We start from the raw sequence: 16,781 nt of genomic DNA, 5'->3' as shown, positions 1-16,781 counted from the left end.
AGCCGCCGCCTCATTGACTTATCTAAAAAAATACAAATTTATCATTTACATTGAAGAATGCCCAACCAAAATTATATATATATATATATATATTGATATAAAGTTGTATATTTTCTTAATCTATTTAAAATTTTAATACAACAAAAATTTAAAAAAAAAAGTCTGTTAAAAATTTATTAAGATATCGAGATAGGAAGGGCAATGAATATTTTATGTTTGATACATAATGTTTGATTGAATTGATGAAGTGTCATATTTTCCAACATGACATCGTAACTCTTAGCTAGTTTATTTCTTAACCACATTCTACTGGGCTAGTTTCCTTTTCCCCTTAATATAAAAAAGGTAGTTTTTGGAAAACTTATCCATTTCAATCAGTTTCTGCTAGTCTAATGTCCCGTTGACCACCAACGACCAAAAGACATCGTTATTTACTTAACTAATATTAACTTTGAGTAAATTTAGCAACAAGGTTGTGGCTAATAATAGTAATCTCACGCACATACTTCTCTATTTAGCATGTTGAACATGCGGGAAACTAATCAATTCCAATCTCATGAAAACATCTTTCTGTTACATCATCACCATCAGCCATATCCAAACACAACCTATATATACGTAACATATACACAACCTTCATGTACTTAATATTCAAACACAAACCCCATTAATTGAAAAATATCATTGCCATGGCTTATAAGAGCAACTCATTTTTTATTCTCTCTGTTGTCTTCTTCTTATGCCTATCATGGAGTACAAATACGGGAGAAGCTCGACAGCCCTTCGCATGCGACCCGCAAAACCCGCTCACAAAGAGCTTGAAGTTTTGTAGTGCATCGCTTCCCATACAAAAAAGAGTGGATGACTTAATCGGACGATTAACGTTGGAGGAAAAGATCAAGCTGCTGGTGGATAATGCAACAGCTGTGCCACGGCTCGGCATTCAAAGCTATGAGTGGTGGTCTGAGGCTCTCCATGGTGTCTCGAATGTGGGTCCCGGAACTAACTTTGGTGGGGACTTCCCTGGGGCAACTAGCTTCCCTCAAGTCATCACCACCGCTGCTTCATTCAATGAGTCATTGTGGGAGCAAATCGGACAGGTGAGGATTCAACATAATTAGATAAGTACTTAGTCTTTGGTTAAATAAATCAACTTATTAGATAAGTATGTACTTGGAAAGACATTAGCAATTTATATATAGTGGGGGTGTACAGGTTGTGTCTGATGAAGCAAGAGCAATGTACAATGGAGGAGCGGCTGGTCTAACATACTGGAGCCCAAATGTGAATGTACTTCGTGACCCTCGTTGGGGGAGATGCCAAGAGACTCCCGGTGAAGACCCTTTCTTGTCGGCCAAATATGCTACTAGATATGTCATGGGACTCCAAGGTAATGCAGAGGGAGATCGTCTCAAGGTTGCTGCATGTTGCAAACATTACACTGCATACGATCTTGATAATTGGAATGGCATTGACCGCTACCATTTCAATGCCAGGGTATGTACCAAATTCCTTGTTTTAAAATAAAGATAATTTTGGTCGCAAATAGAAATGGGATGACCAGGGTCATACATTCTGTCATAATATATATATATATATATATATATATCTCCACAGGTTAGCAAGCAGGATCTAGAGGAAACATATAATGTACCATTCAAAGGTTGTGTGGGGGAAGGGAAAGTTGCGAGTGTAATGTGCTCATATAATCAGGTGAATGGAAAGCCCACCTGTGCTGATCCTGATCTCCTTAAGAACACAATTCGTGGTGAATGGCAGCTCAATGGGTGAGTTCCATCACCTTAATGCATCATAGCTTGCGTGGTCCACATCGTTTGATGGCTTAACTTGATCTTCTCTCATTTTATCTCTAGCTATAACCATTTTCTCATCTATATGTGCTCAAATAGGTATATTGTCTCGGATTGTGATTCCGTAGATGTCCTATATAAGTATCAAAACTATACTAGAACACCACAAGAAGCAGCTGCAGTATCTATTAAAGCAGGTTTACCATTTTTCATCTTTTCTTCTCTTTATAAATTTTGATCCCTTAGTCTAAAAAGTACGGTAAAATCCAGAATTTCTTTTAGAAAAACTTGGACAAATTCCTTGTTCTCAAGTTTACTTGCTAATATCACTCTCAGGTCTAGATTTGGACTGCGGGGTATTTTTATCAGACCATACAGAAGAGGCTGTAAAAGCAGGACTGGTAAGTGAGAATGACTTGAACAATGCCTTGGTTAACACAATCAGTGTCCAGATGAGACTGGGAATGTTTGATGGTGAACCATCAGCACATCCATTCGGCAATTTAGGTCCTAAAGACGTTTGCACGAAAGACCATCAACAACTAGCTCTTGAGGCAGCCCGTCAAGGAATTGTTCTGCTTAAAAATCGTCGAAAGACCCTTCCACTCTCCAGACGTCAAAAAACTGTAGCTGTCATTGGGCCCAATTCTAATGTCACTGATACCATGATAGGAAACTATGCTGGTGGGTTTATTATTTATACATCTAGTTCTACTTCTAAAAGATAAAAATTGTCTTAACCATTGTAATATGTTTTTGTATAGGTGTTCCATGTGGTTACATCACACCTTTACAAGGCATTCAAAAGTACAGTCAGACCATCCACCAACCAGGATGCACCAATGTTGCTTGCAATGATGATCAACAGTTCGAACTAGCAGAGGCTGCAGCTCGACAGGCTGATGCCACAGTACTAGTAATGGGGCTTGACCTGTCCATTGAAGCAGAGTCTAGGGATAGAACAGGTTTGCTTTTACCAGGAGACCAACAAGAGCTTGTATATAGAGTGTCCAGGGCTTCCAAAGGCCCAACCATATTGGTTTTGATGTCTGGTGGTCCAATTGATGTGTCATTTGCCAAGAAAGATAAACATATCGATGCAATTCTTTGGGTTGGATATCCTGGTCAAGCTGGTGGAGCTGCCATTGCTGATGTTCTCTTTGGAACTACCAATCCAGGTAATACAAATATATATATATTTATATATATGCACGTATATGTATATGTATACATTTTATACATAATTATGCTTGTCATATTCTACTTAATAAGCTGCATGCCTTGTGACAATTTAGGAGGAAAGCTTCCAATGACATGGTACCCAGAGAGCTACCTAGCCAAGGTACCAATGACTAATATGCAAATGAGAGCAAACCCAAAAAGAGGCTACCCAGGCAGAACTTACCGATTCTATAAAGGTCCTGTTGTTTTCCCTTTCGGCTATGGGTTGAGTTTTACCACTTTTGACACGAAACTAGTCCAAGCTCCATCTCAGCTTTCCCTGCCCATTTCTGCCACACTAACCGACTCAACCACTTTAAGCACTACCTATGCCCTAAGTCTCACCCACACCAACTGCAATTCACTTTCATTGCCACTCCATATCGATGTCAAGAACAATGGAACCGTAGATGGGACACACACCCTTCTTGTCTTCTCCACCCCACCTGCCGGAACATGGTCGGCCAACAAGCATTTGGTGGGTTTCCAGAAGGTTCATGTTGCTGTTGGGTCTGTGCAAAGGGTTACGGTGGGTGTTGATGTGTGCAAACACCTTAGTGTTGTCGACAAGTCTGGGGTTCGAACAATTCCATTGGGTGAACATCAAATTCATATCGGAGGAGATGGAGTTGGAGATCTCAAGCATTCGATCTCTTTGCATGCGGGTTCAACAAATATTAAGTCTTAGAAATGTATCAAAAACAGCTACCCCATCAAGTTTTCATTTTTATTTTCTAACAAGCAATTAATCGTGTATTTATTGACACGGAAAGGAACGCATGAAATGTAATGTATTTGTATAAAGATAACAAGTGAGCTTATTTATGCTCTATGGTTAGCCTTCAAATATGCGGTAAAATATTATATAGCTTTCTGATATGTGGTAAAATAGCGTTCATTCCATTTGGCTTATGTTTTCTTGAATACCATATATTATATGAAAGTTAATCATGATCGAAATACAACGTCCAAAGTTTTTAATTTGTTTTAAAGGAGAAATACAAACTTATATAAAGTTTAAGTTTTTAATGTCCCATTAAAACTAGCTAGATGATAATGACCACTGGTAAAAAGTAATATAAGATATTTATTTTAATGGCTAGCTTATTAAAAAAAAAAAGTTTAAATTTTTAATTAATACTCGAAAGTTACATTATGTTATATTTATTCTGAGGGTCATTTTTTTTCTAATTTTTGTTTTCCCTTTTTTGTTTTCCTTTCTTTCCTTTTATCAATAATATTAAAGTCTATTGTTTTAAGAGTAAATAAAATATATCCTATAAAAAATAAATAAAAGAAGTGTAAATAAAACAAATGTGAGTATAAAATTTTAAATTGTTTTTCGGTTGATTTTAGTGATTTTTTTTTTATCATATATGTTAAATTGAAAAATGAAGATCTTTCAACCATATGCCATATCGAATAGATGACAATCATAACAGTTTTTGATCTTCATAAATGAAAAATAAGGCTTTCCAAGTTCAAATTTGAATCATTCTATATTGGACTTAAAAAAAAAATGCAAACGGTCAATGATATCCTTTATATGTTAAAAATATAATTTTCATTTTATAGTGAGTACTTAATGACATGACAAGTGTTGAGGATGGTTGTGCATTCAAACGTTTTAATATTAACTTAATAATAAAAAAGACATTCTTAAAATTTGATTAATATATTTCCATTTTGTATTGAAACCTTACATTGAAAATATATTCCTCATAAATCAACTTTGTATACATCAAGGTTCAAAATTTCGATGTCGGTAGAAATATCAAATGTTCAAAATATGAAAATTTCTATGCGAATATCGAAATTTATCTAATATAAATAAAAATTCATAGAAAATGATGGAAATTTATTTTAAAAAATAGAAATTTTTATTTAAATTTAGAATTGGCTTATTTAAACAATCAGTTATCAAATTGATTATAAAAATTGCAAAAATATTGAATAGATATTATATTTCTTTTAATCAATTTAGTTTATAGTAAACGGTAACGATCATAAATAAATTATTATTGATAAAAATATGCAAAAAAAAAAAATATATATATATATATATATATTTGATAAATTGTTTATTAATTAAGATAAAACAATCATTACAATTACATTATATTTCATAAATCATCTCAATACTCATAAAACTCTTAGATAATTGAAAATTATCAGTATTTTTCTTGTTCTTATTTTGACATGTAAAATGTGAAAAATAATTATTAAAATATGTATCTCCTTAATAATTTTTTATGTAGTTATTAATATATCAACCATAAGGATCCTATATTATATCATCTTTTTATTTTTATTTCTTGAATGTTATATATTTAAATACTATCAATATCAATTTTACATAATATTTTATTTATATATTATTATTTAATATTATTATTTTACATTGTTATATAATCAATTATTAACTTACAATTATGTATTTTAATAAATCTATCTTATATACAATATATAGTAATTATATATATATATATATATATATATTATCAATGAATAAAACTTATTAAAATTATTGAATTCAATTTTTTTCATTTTATTTATATTATTAAATATTAAAAAAATAAAAGGTTAAAAATAAATTATGACTAAAATTTATTTGGTAAACTAATTTACTAAACATCAGTAATATTTTTAAATTTTTATTAAAAAAAATTTATAGATATTTTCAAAATTTTCATGGAAATTTTTAAAATTTTGATGGATATTATTGATTTTTTAATCAAATTGTTAAGGATTTGATATAGATATTTTGAAGGAAATTTCTATGGAAATTTCAATTTTCATAAATTTGGATGTATATTATGGAAATTCTATCTATTTTTATAAATTTTATTTCGACCCCTTAAAAAATAAAAATTTCAAAGAAAATTCGAGAAAAATTTGGATATTTTAAACCTTGGTTTGTATATATATATATATATATGTTAGCTTGTAAATATAGTTGCCACCTTATGTATATGTACTTTTGGGTTTTAACGAGCTTTTGGGCATGTAAAAAAAAAAAAAAAAAACACAAATTTTCAAATATACAAATTTAACCTTCACGGATTTTGACAAATACACAAATTTCCGTGAAGGTAAAATTTGTGTATTTTTTTTCGTTTACATCCTGGTTGAAAATTTGAAAATTTACCTCCACATCATTAAAAACTGAAGATCTTTCAACCATATGTCATATCATTCCAACATTATATATCAAACTTTTCAACCAGGATGTTAAAAAAAAAAAAAATGCTAATTTTCAAATACACAAATTTTGCATTCACGGAAGTTTGTGTATTTGAAAATTTGTATAAGATCGATTTATAATTACTATATATTTTGTATAATTACAAAATATACAGTAATGGATTTATAATCATTGCATATTTTGTATAAATTTGTATAAATAAAACGAAGTGAATTGAATAACTTTAATAAGTTATATTCATTGATAATATATACATGTATATATATATATATATAATTACTATATATTTTGTATAAGATAGATTTATTAAAATACATAATTGCAAGTTAATAATTGATTATATAAGAATGAAAAATAATAATATAAAATAATAATATATAAATACAATATTATGTAGAATTGATATTGATAGTATTTAAATAAATAACATTAAAGAAATAAAAATAAAAAGACGATATAATATATTATACTAAATATAAAGAACAACTACGTTTCATACAAGATCCTTATAGTTGACATATTAATAATTACATAAAAAATTATTAAGGAGATACATATTTTAATAATTATTTTTCACATTTTACATGTAAAAATAAGAACGAGAAAAATACTGATAATTTTCAATTATCTAAGAGTTTTATGAGTATTGAGATGATTTATGAAATATAATGTAATTGTAATGATTGTTTTATCTTAATTAATAAACAATTTATCAAATATATATATATATATATATATATATATATATTTTTTTTTTTGCATATTTTTATCAATAATAATTTATTTATGATCGTTACCGTTTACTATAAACTAAATTGATTAAAAGAAATATAATATCTATTCAATATTTTTGCAATTTTTATAATCAATTTGATAACTGATTGTTTAAATAAGCCAATTCTAAATTTAAATAAAAATTTCTATTTTTTAAAATAAATTTCCATCATTTTCTATGAATTTTTATTTATATTAGATAAATTTCGATATTCGAATAGAAATTTTCATATTTTGAACATTTGATATTTCTACCGACATCGAAATTTTGAACCTTGATATATACAAAGTTGATTTATGAGGAATATATTTTCAATGTAAGGTTTCAATACAAAATGAAAATATATTAATCAAATTTTAAGAATGTCTTTTTTATTATTAAGTTAATATTAAAACTTTTGAATGCACAACCATCCTCAACACTTGTCATGTCATTAAGTACTCACTATAAAATGAAAATTATATTTTTAACATATAAAGGATACCATTGACCGTTTGCATTTTTTTTTAAGTCCAATATAGAATGATTCAAATTTGAACTTGGAAAGCCTTATTTTTCATTTATGAAGATCAAAAACTGTTATGATTGTCATCTATTCGATATGGCATATGGTTGAAAGATCTTCATTTTTCAATTTAACATATATGATAAAAACAAAAATCACTAAAATCAACCGAAAAACAATTTAAAATTTTATACTCACATTTGTTTTATTTACACTTCTTTTATTTATTTTTTATAGGATATATTTTATTTACTCTTAAAACAATAGACTTTAATATTATTGATAAAAGGAAAGAAAGGAAAACAAAAAAGGGAAAACAAAAATTAGAAAAAAAATGACCCTCAGAATAAATATAACATAATGTAACTTTCGAGTATTAATTAAAAATTTAAACTTTTTTTTTTTTTAATAAGCTAGCCATTAAAATAAATATCTTATATTACTTTTTACCAGTGGTCATTATCATCTAGGTAGTTTTAATGGGACATTAAAAACTTAAACTTTATATAAGTTTGTATTTCTCCTTTAAAACAAATTAAAAACTTTGGACGTTGTATTTCGATCATGATTAACTTTCATATAATATATGGTATTCAAGAAAACATAAGCCAAATGGAATGAACGCTATTTTACCACATATCAGAAAGCTATATAATATTTTACCGCATATTTGAAGGCTAACCATAGAGCATAAATAAGCTCACTTGTTATCTTTATACAAATACATTACATCTCATGCGTTCCTTTCCGTGTCAATAAATACACGATTAATTGCTTGTTAGAAAATAAAAATGAAAACTTGATGGGGTAGCTGTTTTTGATACATTTCTAAGACTTAATATTTGTTGAACCCGCATGCAAAGAGATCGAATGCTTGAGATCTCCAACTCCATCTCCTCCGATATGAATTTGATGTTCACCCAATGGAATTGTTCGAACCCCAGACTTGTCGACAACACTAAGGTGTTTGCACACATCAACATCCACCGTAACCCTTTGCACAGACCCAACAGCAACATGAACCTTCTGGAAACCCACCAAATGCTTGTTGGCCGACCATGTTCCGGCAGGTGGGGTGGAGAAGACAAGAAGGGTGTGTGTCCCATCTACGGTTCCATTGTTCTTGACATCGATATGGAGTGGCAATGAAAGTGAATTGCAGTTGGTGTGGGTGAGACTTAGGGCATAGGTAGTGCTTAAAGTGGTTGAGTCGGTTAGTGTGGCAGAAATGGGCAGGGAAAGCTGAGATGGAGCTTGGACTAGTTTCGTGTCAAAAGTGGTAAAACTCAACCCATAGCCGAAAGGGAAAACAACAGGACCTTTATAGAATCGGTAAGTTCTGCCTGGGTAGCCTCTTTTTGGGTTTGCTCTCATTTGCATATTAGTCATTGGTACCTTGGCTAGGTAGCTCTCTGGGTACCATGTCATTGGAAGCTTTCCTCCTAAATTGTCACAAGGCATGCAGCTTATTAAGTAGAATATGACAAGCATAATTATGTATAAAATGTATACATATACATATACGTGCATATATATAAATATATATATATTTGTATTACCTGGATTGGTAGTTCCAAAGAGAACATCAGCAATGGCAGCTCCACCAGCTTGACCAGGATATCCAACCCAAAGAATTGCATCGATATGTTTATCTTTCTTGGCAAATGACACATCAATTGGACCACCAGACATCAAAACCAATATGGTTGGGCCTTTGGAAGCCCTGGACACTCTATATACAAGCTCTTGTTGGTCTCCTGGTAAAAGCAAACCTGTTCTATCCCTAGACTCTGCTTCAATGGACAGGTCAAGCCCCATTACTAGTACTGTGGCATCAGCCTGTCGAGCTGCAGCCTCTGCTAGTTCGAACTGTTGATCATCATTGCAAGCAACATTGGTGCATCCTGGTTGGTGGATGGTCTGACTGTACTTTTGAATGCCTTGTAAAGGTGTGATGTAACCACATGGAACACCTATACAAAAACATATTACAATGGTTAAGACAATTTTTATCTTTTAGAAGTAGAACTAGATGTATAAATAATAAACCCACCAGCATAGTTTCCTATCATGGTATCAGTGACATTAGAATTGGGCCCAATGACAGCTACAGTTTTTTGACGTCTGGAGAGTGGAAGGGTCTTTCGACGATTTTTAAGCAGAACAATTCCTTGACGGGCTGCCTCAAGAGCTAGTTGTTGATGGTCTTTCGTGCAAACGTCTTTAGGACCTAAATTGCCGAATGGATGTGCTGATGGTTCACCATCAAACATTCCCAGTCTCATCTGGACACTGATTGTGTTAACCAAGGCATTGTTCAAGTCATTCTCACTTACCAGTCCTGCTTTTACAGCCTCTTCTGTATGGTCTGATAAAAATACCCCGCAGTCCAAATCTAGACCTGAGAGTGATATTAGCAAGTAAACTTGAGAACAAGGAATTTGTCCAAGTTTTTCTAAAAGAAATTCTGGATTTTACCGTACTTTTTAGACTAAGGGATCAAAATTTATAAAGAGAAGAAAAGATGAAAAATGGTAAACCTGCTTTAATAGATACTGCAGCTGCTTCTTGTGGTGTTCTAGTATAGTTTTGATACTTATATAGGACATCTACGGAATCACAATCCGAGACAATATACCTATTTGAGCACATATAGATGAGAAAATGGTTATAGCTAGAGATAAAATGAGAGAAGATCAAGTTAAGCCATCAAACGATGTGGACCACGCAAGCTATGATGCATTAAGGTGATGGAACTCACCCATTGAGCTGCCATTCACCACGAATTGTGTTCTTAAGGAGATCAGGATCAGCACAGGTGGGCTTTCCATTCACCTGATTATATGAGCACATTACACTCGCAACTTTCCCTTCCCCCACACAACCTTTGAATGGTACATTATATGTTTCCTCTAGATCCTGCTTGCTAACCTGTGGAGATATATATATATATATATATATTATGACAGAATGTATGACCCTGGTCATCCCATTTCTATTTGCGACCAAAATTATCTTTATTTTAAAACAAGGAATTTGGTACATACCCTGGCATTGAAATGGTAGCGGTCAATGCCATTCCAATTATCAAGATCGTATGCAGTGTAATGTTTGCAACATGCAGCAACCTTGAGACGATCTCCCTCTGCATTACCTTGGAGTCCCATGACATATCTAGCAGCATATTTGGCCGACAAGAAAGGGTCTTCACCGGGAGTCTCTTGGCATCTCCCCCAACGAGGGTCACGAAGTACATTCACATTTGGGCTCCAGTATGTTAGACCAGCCGCTCCTCCATTGTACATTGCTCTTGCTTCATCAGACACAACCTGTACACCCCCACTATATATAAATTGCTAATGTCTTTCCAAGTACATACTTATCTAATAAGTTGATTTATTTAACCAAAGACTAAGTACTTATCTAATTATGTTGAATCCTCACCTGTCCGATTTGCTCCCACAATGACTCATTGAATGAAGCAGCGGTGGTGATGACTTGAGGGAAGCTAGTTGCCCCAGGGAAGTCCCCACCAAAGTTAGTTCCGGGACCCACATTCGAGACACCATGGAGAGCCTCAGACCACCACTCATAGCTTTGAATGCCGAGCCGTGGCACAGCTGTTGCATTATCCACCAGCAGCTTGATCTTTTCCTCCAACGTTAATCGTCCGATTAAGTCATCCACTCTTTTTTGTATGGGAAGCGATGCACTACAAAACTTCAAGCTCTTTGTGAGCGGGTTTTGCGGGTCGCATGCGAAGGGCTGTCGAGCTTCTCCCGTATTTGTACTCCATGATAGGCATAAGAAGAAGACAACAGAGAGAATAAAAAATGAGTTGCTCTTATAAGCCATGGCAATGATATTTTTCAATTAATGGGGTTTGTGTTTGAATATTAAGTACATGAAGGTTGTGTATATGTTACGTATATATAGGTTGTGTTTGGATATGGCTGATGGTGATGATGTAACAGAAAGATGTTTTCATGAGATTGGAATTGATTAGTTTCCCGCATGTTCAACATGCTAAATAGAGAAGTATGTGCGTGAGATTACTATTATTAGCCACAACCTTGTTGCTAAATTTACTCAAAGTTAATATTAATTAAGTAAATAACGATGTCTTTTGGTCGTTGGTGGTCAACGGGACATTAGACTAGCAGAAACTGATTGAAATGGATAAGTTTTCCAAAAACTACCTTTTTTATATTAAGGGGAAAAGGAAACTAGACCAGTAGAATGTCTATCCATTAATAATTGAGGGGGTAAAAACAAAAAAACAAAAAATGGTTAAGAAACAAACTAGCTAAGAGTTACGATGTCATGTTGGAAAATATGACACTTCATCAATTCAATCAAACATTATGTATCAAACATAAAATATTCATTGCCCTCCCTATCTCGATATCTTAATAAATTTTTAACAGATTTTTTTTTTTAATTTTTGTTGTATTAAAATTTTAAATAGATTAAGAAAATATACAACTTTATATCAGTATATATATATAATTTTGGTTGGGCATTCTTCAATGTAAATGATAAATTAGTATTTTTCTAGATAAGTCAATGAGGCGGCGGCTCTAATTAAGTATTTGGCAAATTGGACACCCAAATGAATCCAAAAGGGTAGCGTAGCCGATAGAAAAATATCATATTATAAACTTAATTTGTCTTGCTGATGGCTGACCTAAGATATCTTGCCAAATAAAAGTAGTAATTTGTTTTCATGAACTTTCAAACCGCTTAATTTAATGCTTGAAAACTGCTGCCAGAATAATCAGTTATCTAAAGATCTTTCTTATTATTTACCCCCGCCAACCCCAAAAAAAAAAAAAAAAAAAAGAGCTTTGTTGTTTAATAATATTGGGGGCCTTATTTATTTACTTTTGGGAGTGTAACTTTTACAATATTCTTAATTAGAATTAGTTATAAATATGAATAAATCAAAATTTTATTTCCTAGCGCCTTCAAAATCGTTCAAAAGTTGACATGGTTCTCCTATTTTTATCATATCATACTATTCCTTTTTTTCAACTCTCTCTCTCTCTCGGTTTTTTTTCCCTCTCTCTGATTTTATCTTTTATTTCATTAAATATATATTTATATATGTTTCTAAGTTTGGAAACTATTTTCAGATTTCTATGAAACACATTGTGGGATTTTTTAGATGAAGATACCTTTTTCCGTTAATAATCGTATGAAAACTTCTATCGTCCATGAACCTAATGAAACCTAGAAGTTATGACCTTTTATTTAATAATTTATATGGAGCAGGATTAATATATATATATATATATATATTCATATAAAAAGTACTAAAGTTTAAAAAATAAAGCAGAGTGTTATTTAACTTGTAAAACAGAGTGTTGTTCTTTAAAGCCCATATTAAAGAAAGTTTAAAGGCTCACCGATATTCTAAAATAACAAAGCTGTATAGATAAAAAATCATTGAGCTTTCACAATATTAATATTAATATTAACGAGCTTTAAAAGCGATTTCCGCAGATCATGAAAACTAAATTACTTTTAGCATGAAAACTTAGGTAATCAAATTAGTACTAAGCATATACATGATTCATTATTTAGTCGTCCTTCTGACTTTATTTGGTTGTGTAATCGACCTGTGTGATCCTGTGAGCCACTTTCTTCTTAACTTACTTTGAAGCATGCCTCAAGGAAAATGAAATTATATATATATATATATATATAATAAAAAGTTGTTATTAATAATTTTATGTTGGTTGAACTTGTAAGTAAATGACATTATCCAACATGTGACACCCTAACTTACTATTATAATTTTTTGTTAATTATTTTTGTTTCCTTTTTCCCTTTATATAAACGAGTTGATTTTTTTTTTTTTCCCTTTCTGGCTAAATCTCAATCCTAATCTTTTATATTGAATTACAAGGTTGCGGCTAATAATGGTTCTTTCAGTCATACTTTTCTGTTTCGCTTATTCGATGTTGAAACTGAAGTGAACCATGAAATCCTTTGCTCTTCCATATCAGCGCCATATCCAAACCTATGTATACAAATATATACACACACCATTCATCTACACAATATTAAAACACAAACCCCATCTATTGAAACACATCATTGTTGTGGCTTATAACACCAACTCATTTTCGATTATCCCTGTTCTTCTTTGTATGTCTTTCATTGCATACAAATACTGAAGAAGCTAGAAAGCCCTTTGCATGCGACCCACAGACCTGCTCATAAAGAGCTTGAAGTTCTGCAGTTGTGTCGCTTCCCATACAAGAAAGAGTGAATGACTTGATCAGACGGTTGACATTGCAAGAAAAGATCAAGTTGCTGGTGAATAATGCTATAGCTGTGCCAAGGCTCGGTATTCCAAGCTATGAGTGGTGGTCTGAGCCTCAGAGGCTCTCCATGGTGTGTCCGCTGTGGGTCTGGGAACTAACTTTGGTGGAGACTACCCTAGGGCCACTAGCTTCCCTCCGCGCTGCTTCATTCAATGAGTCATTGCGGAAGCAAATTGTACAGGTGAGGATTTTAATATAATTAGATAAGTACTTGTCTTTGGTTAAAATAAATCATTTTGCATGACTTTAACAATTTATATATGGTGCAGGTGTACAGGTTATGCCTGATGAAGCAAGAGCAACGTACAATGGACGAGTGGCTGGTCTAATATGTTGGAGCCCAAATGTTAAAGCACTTTTTGATCATCTTTGAGGACAATGTCAAGATAATCCTGGTGAAGACCATTTCTTGTCGTCCAAGTATTGTTGCTAGATATGTCATGGAACTCCAAGGTAATGCAGTAGGAGATTGGCTCAAGGTTGCTGCATGTTGCAAACACTACATTGCCTTTGATCTTTAATTGGAATGACATTCATCGCTTGCATTTCAATGCCAGAGTATGTAAAAAATTCCTTATTTAAAAATCTGCAAATGGAAGTGGGATGAGGTCATTATATCTACATAGGTTAGCAAGAAGGACCTGGAGGAAACATATAATGTACCATTCAAAGGGTATGTGGATTATGGAGGAAGGGAAAGTTGTGAGTGTAATGTGCTCCTGTAATCAGGTGAATGAAAGCTCACCTTTGCTGACCCGATCTCCTCAAGAATACAATTCATGGTGAATGGTGGCTCAATGGGTGAATTCTGTCACCTGCATGCATCATAGCTTGTGTGGTGCACACATCATTTGATGGGTTAACTTGATCTTCTCTCATTTTATATCTATAACTATTTTCTCATCTATATGTGCTCAAATATGTATATTGTCTCAGATTGTGATTTTGTAGATGTCCTATATAACTATCAGAACGATAATAGAACACCATAAGAAGCAGCTGTAGTGTCTATTAAAGCAGGTTTACTATTTTTCATCTTTTCTTTTCTTTGTAAATTTTGATCCTTTAGAATCTTAAAAGTGTATTAAAATGTAAATTTCTTTAGAGTAACTTACCCTAATTAATCAACTTTACTTGCTAATTTCACTTTAAGGTCTAGATTTGGACTGTTGGGTATTTTTAGCAAATCATATAGAGGAGGATGTAAGAACAAGACTCGTAAGTGAGAATGACTTGAATAATGCCTTCGTTAACGCAATCAATGTCCAAAATTAGATTGGGAATGATGGCAAACCATCAGCATAACCCTTTGGCACTTTACACCCTAAAGATGTTTGCACTAAAGACCATCAACCTAGCTTTTGAGGCAGCCTGTCAAGCAATTGTTCTGCTTAAAAACCGTCAAAAGACTCTTCCACTCTTTGGATGCCCAAAATTATAACTGTCATTGGGCCCAATTTTAATGTCACCGATACCATGATAGGATACTATGCTGGTAGGTTTAATTTTATACATCTAATTCTATTTCTAAAATATAAAAATTATCTTTTTTTTTCTTTTTTTTTTTTTTTTTTTTTTTTTTATGTATGCGTTCCATATGGATATACCATACCCTTACTAGTTAGACCATCCACCAACCAGGATACACCAATGTTGCTTGCAAGGATGATCAACAATTCATATTAGCAGAGGTTGCAGCTCAATAGGCTGATGCCACGGTACTAGTAATCGGTGTTGACCAGTCCGTTGAAGTAGAGTCCAGGGATAAGGAAAAGGTTGCTTTTGCCAAGAGACCAAGAAGAGCTTGTATATATAGTGACCAGGTCTTCCAAGGGCTCAACCATATTGGTTATGATGTCTGGTGGTCCTATTGATGTATCATTTGCCAAGAAAGATAAATATATCCATTTGCAATTCTTTGCCCTGGATATCCTGGTCAAGCTTGTGGAGCTACCATTGCTGATGTTCTCTTTGGTATTACCAATCCAGGTAGTATTAATACATAGTTTCTCTCAAATTATGCTTACTATTTATTTTTAATATTTGTCATCTCTTGTGACTATTTAGGAGGAAAGCTTCCAATGACATGGCACCCAGTAAGCTACCTAATTAATATGCCAATGACAAATATGCAGATGGGAACAAACCCAAAGAGAGGCTACCCATGGAGGATCTACCGATTCTATAAAGGTCATGTTGTTTTCCCTTTCAGCTATGGCTTGAGTTTTACCACTTTTGACACCAAACTAGTCCAAGCTCCATCCAAACTTTCCCTGCCCATTTTCTCCACACTAACCAGCTCAACAATTCTAAGCACTACAAATGCCCTGAGGCTCTCCCATACCAACTGCAACTCATTTCACTGCCACTTCATGTTGATGTGAAAGACAATGGAACCATGGATGGTACCCACACCCTTCTTGTCTTCTCCACCCCACCACCTGCAAAATTGGTGGGTTTCCAGAAGGTTTATGTTCCTATTTGGTCTGTGCAAAGGGTCAAAGTGGATGGTGATGTGTGCAAACACCTTAGTGTTGTGAAGAAGTCTAGGGGTTCGCAGAATCCAAATGGGTGGGCATCAAATTCATATTGAAGGAGATGGAAATCTCAAGCATTTGGTATCTTTACAAGCCAATCTAGGACGCAATATGAAATCTTCAGATAGTTTTCAAAAACTACTACAATTACCCCCATTACTTCTTCCTTTAGCCAGAATATGAAATTTATCAATTGTATATGTAACTGAGGGCAGGAGATGTGATGCTTTTGCCAGAATAAAAAATTTATCTACTGTATATGCAGCTGAGCAGGAGATGTAATGTAATGCATTGTAATTGTAAGTCAATAATTATATGACAACAAATGATAACCATGCAAATTTAAGCTTTTGGGTTATGTTTTTGGTTGCGCAGGTTGCCTGCAGAAAGGAAGC

General features: G+C 33.0%; 2 protein-coding genes and 1 pseudogene across 2 annotated transcripts; 2 read left to right on the top strand and 1 right to left on the bottom strand.

The window, feature by feature from the left end:
• The first annotated feature begins 689 nt into the window (after positions 1–689).
• Positions 690–3,720, top strand: LOC125420730 (beta-D-xylosidase 1-like). The gene is made up of 7 exons (XM_060820109.1): positions 690–1,100; positions 1,216–1,497; positions 1,618–1,787; positions 1,911–2,008; positions 2,148–2,495; positions 2,576–2,989; positions 3,107–3,720. Exons 1-7 carry the CDS (start codon positions 690–692, stop codon positions 3,718–3,720), a joined length of 2,337 nt encoding a protein of 778 aa, XP_060676092.1.
• A 4,625-nt stretch (positions 3,721–8,345) lies between these two features.
• LOC107430590 (beta-D-xylosidase 1) lies at positions 8,346–11,372 on the bottom strand. Its single transcript, XM_016041448.3, has 7 exons — positions 10,962–11,372; positions 10,565–10,846; positions 10,279–10,448; positions 10,058–10,155; positions 9,571–9,918; positions 9,077–9,490; positions 8,346–8,959 (listed from the first exon to the last, which is right to left on the bottom strand). Exons 1-7 carry the CDS (start codon positions 11,370–11,372, stop codon positions 8,346–8,348), a joined length of 2,337 nt encoding a protein of 778 aa, XP_015896934.3.
• Positions 11,373–13,501: 2,129 nt separating this feature from the next.
• Positions 13,502–16,569, top strand: LOC107430582 (beta-D-xylosidase 1-like; annotated as a pseudogene).
• Positions 16,570–16,781: the final 212 nt, after the last annotated feature.

The sequence above is a fragment of the Ziziphus jujuba genome, chromosome 1 (genome assembly GCF_031755915.1).
Source record: "Ziziphus jujuba cultivar Dongzao chromosome 1, ASM3175591v1".
Classification (NCBI taxonomy): Eukaryota; Viridiplantae; Streptophyta; class Magnoliopsida; order Rosales; family Rhamnaceae; genus Ziziphus; species Ziziphus jujuba.
Note: the sequence above shows the minus strand (reverse complement) of the source record. Positions and strands in the feature narration are given on the sequence as shown.

Excerpts from the sequence above, each read along its gene's own strand:
- LOC107430590 (XM_016041448.3), bottom strand. The coding sequence starts at position 11,372 with ATGGCTTATAAGAGCAACTCATTTTTTATTCTCTCTGTTGTCTTCTTC. Across the intron at positions 10,449-10,564 it reads GCTACCATTTCAATGCCAGG|GTTAGCAAGCAGGATCTAGA; the intron begins GTATGTACCAAA and ends ATATCTCCACAG. Across the intron at positions 9,491-9,570 it reads CATGATAGGAAACTATGCTG|GTGTTCCATGTGGTTACATC; the intron begins GTGGGTTTATTA and ends GTTTTTGTATAG.
- LOC125420730 (XM_060820109.1), top strand. The coding sequence starts at position 690 with ATGGCTTATAAGAGCAACTCATTTTTTATTCTCTCTGTTGTCTTCTTC. Across the intron at positions 1,498-1,617 it reads GCTACCATTTCAATGCCAGG|GTTAGCAAGCAGGATCTAGA; the intron begins GTATGTACCAAA and ends ATATCTCCACAG. Across the intron at positions 2,990-3,106 it reads CTTTGGAACTACCAATCCAG|GAGGAAAGCTTCCAATGACA; the intron begins GTAATACAAATA and ends GTGACAATTTAG.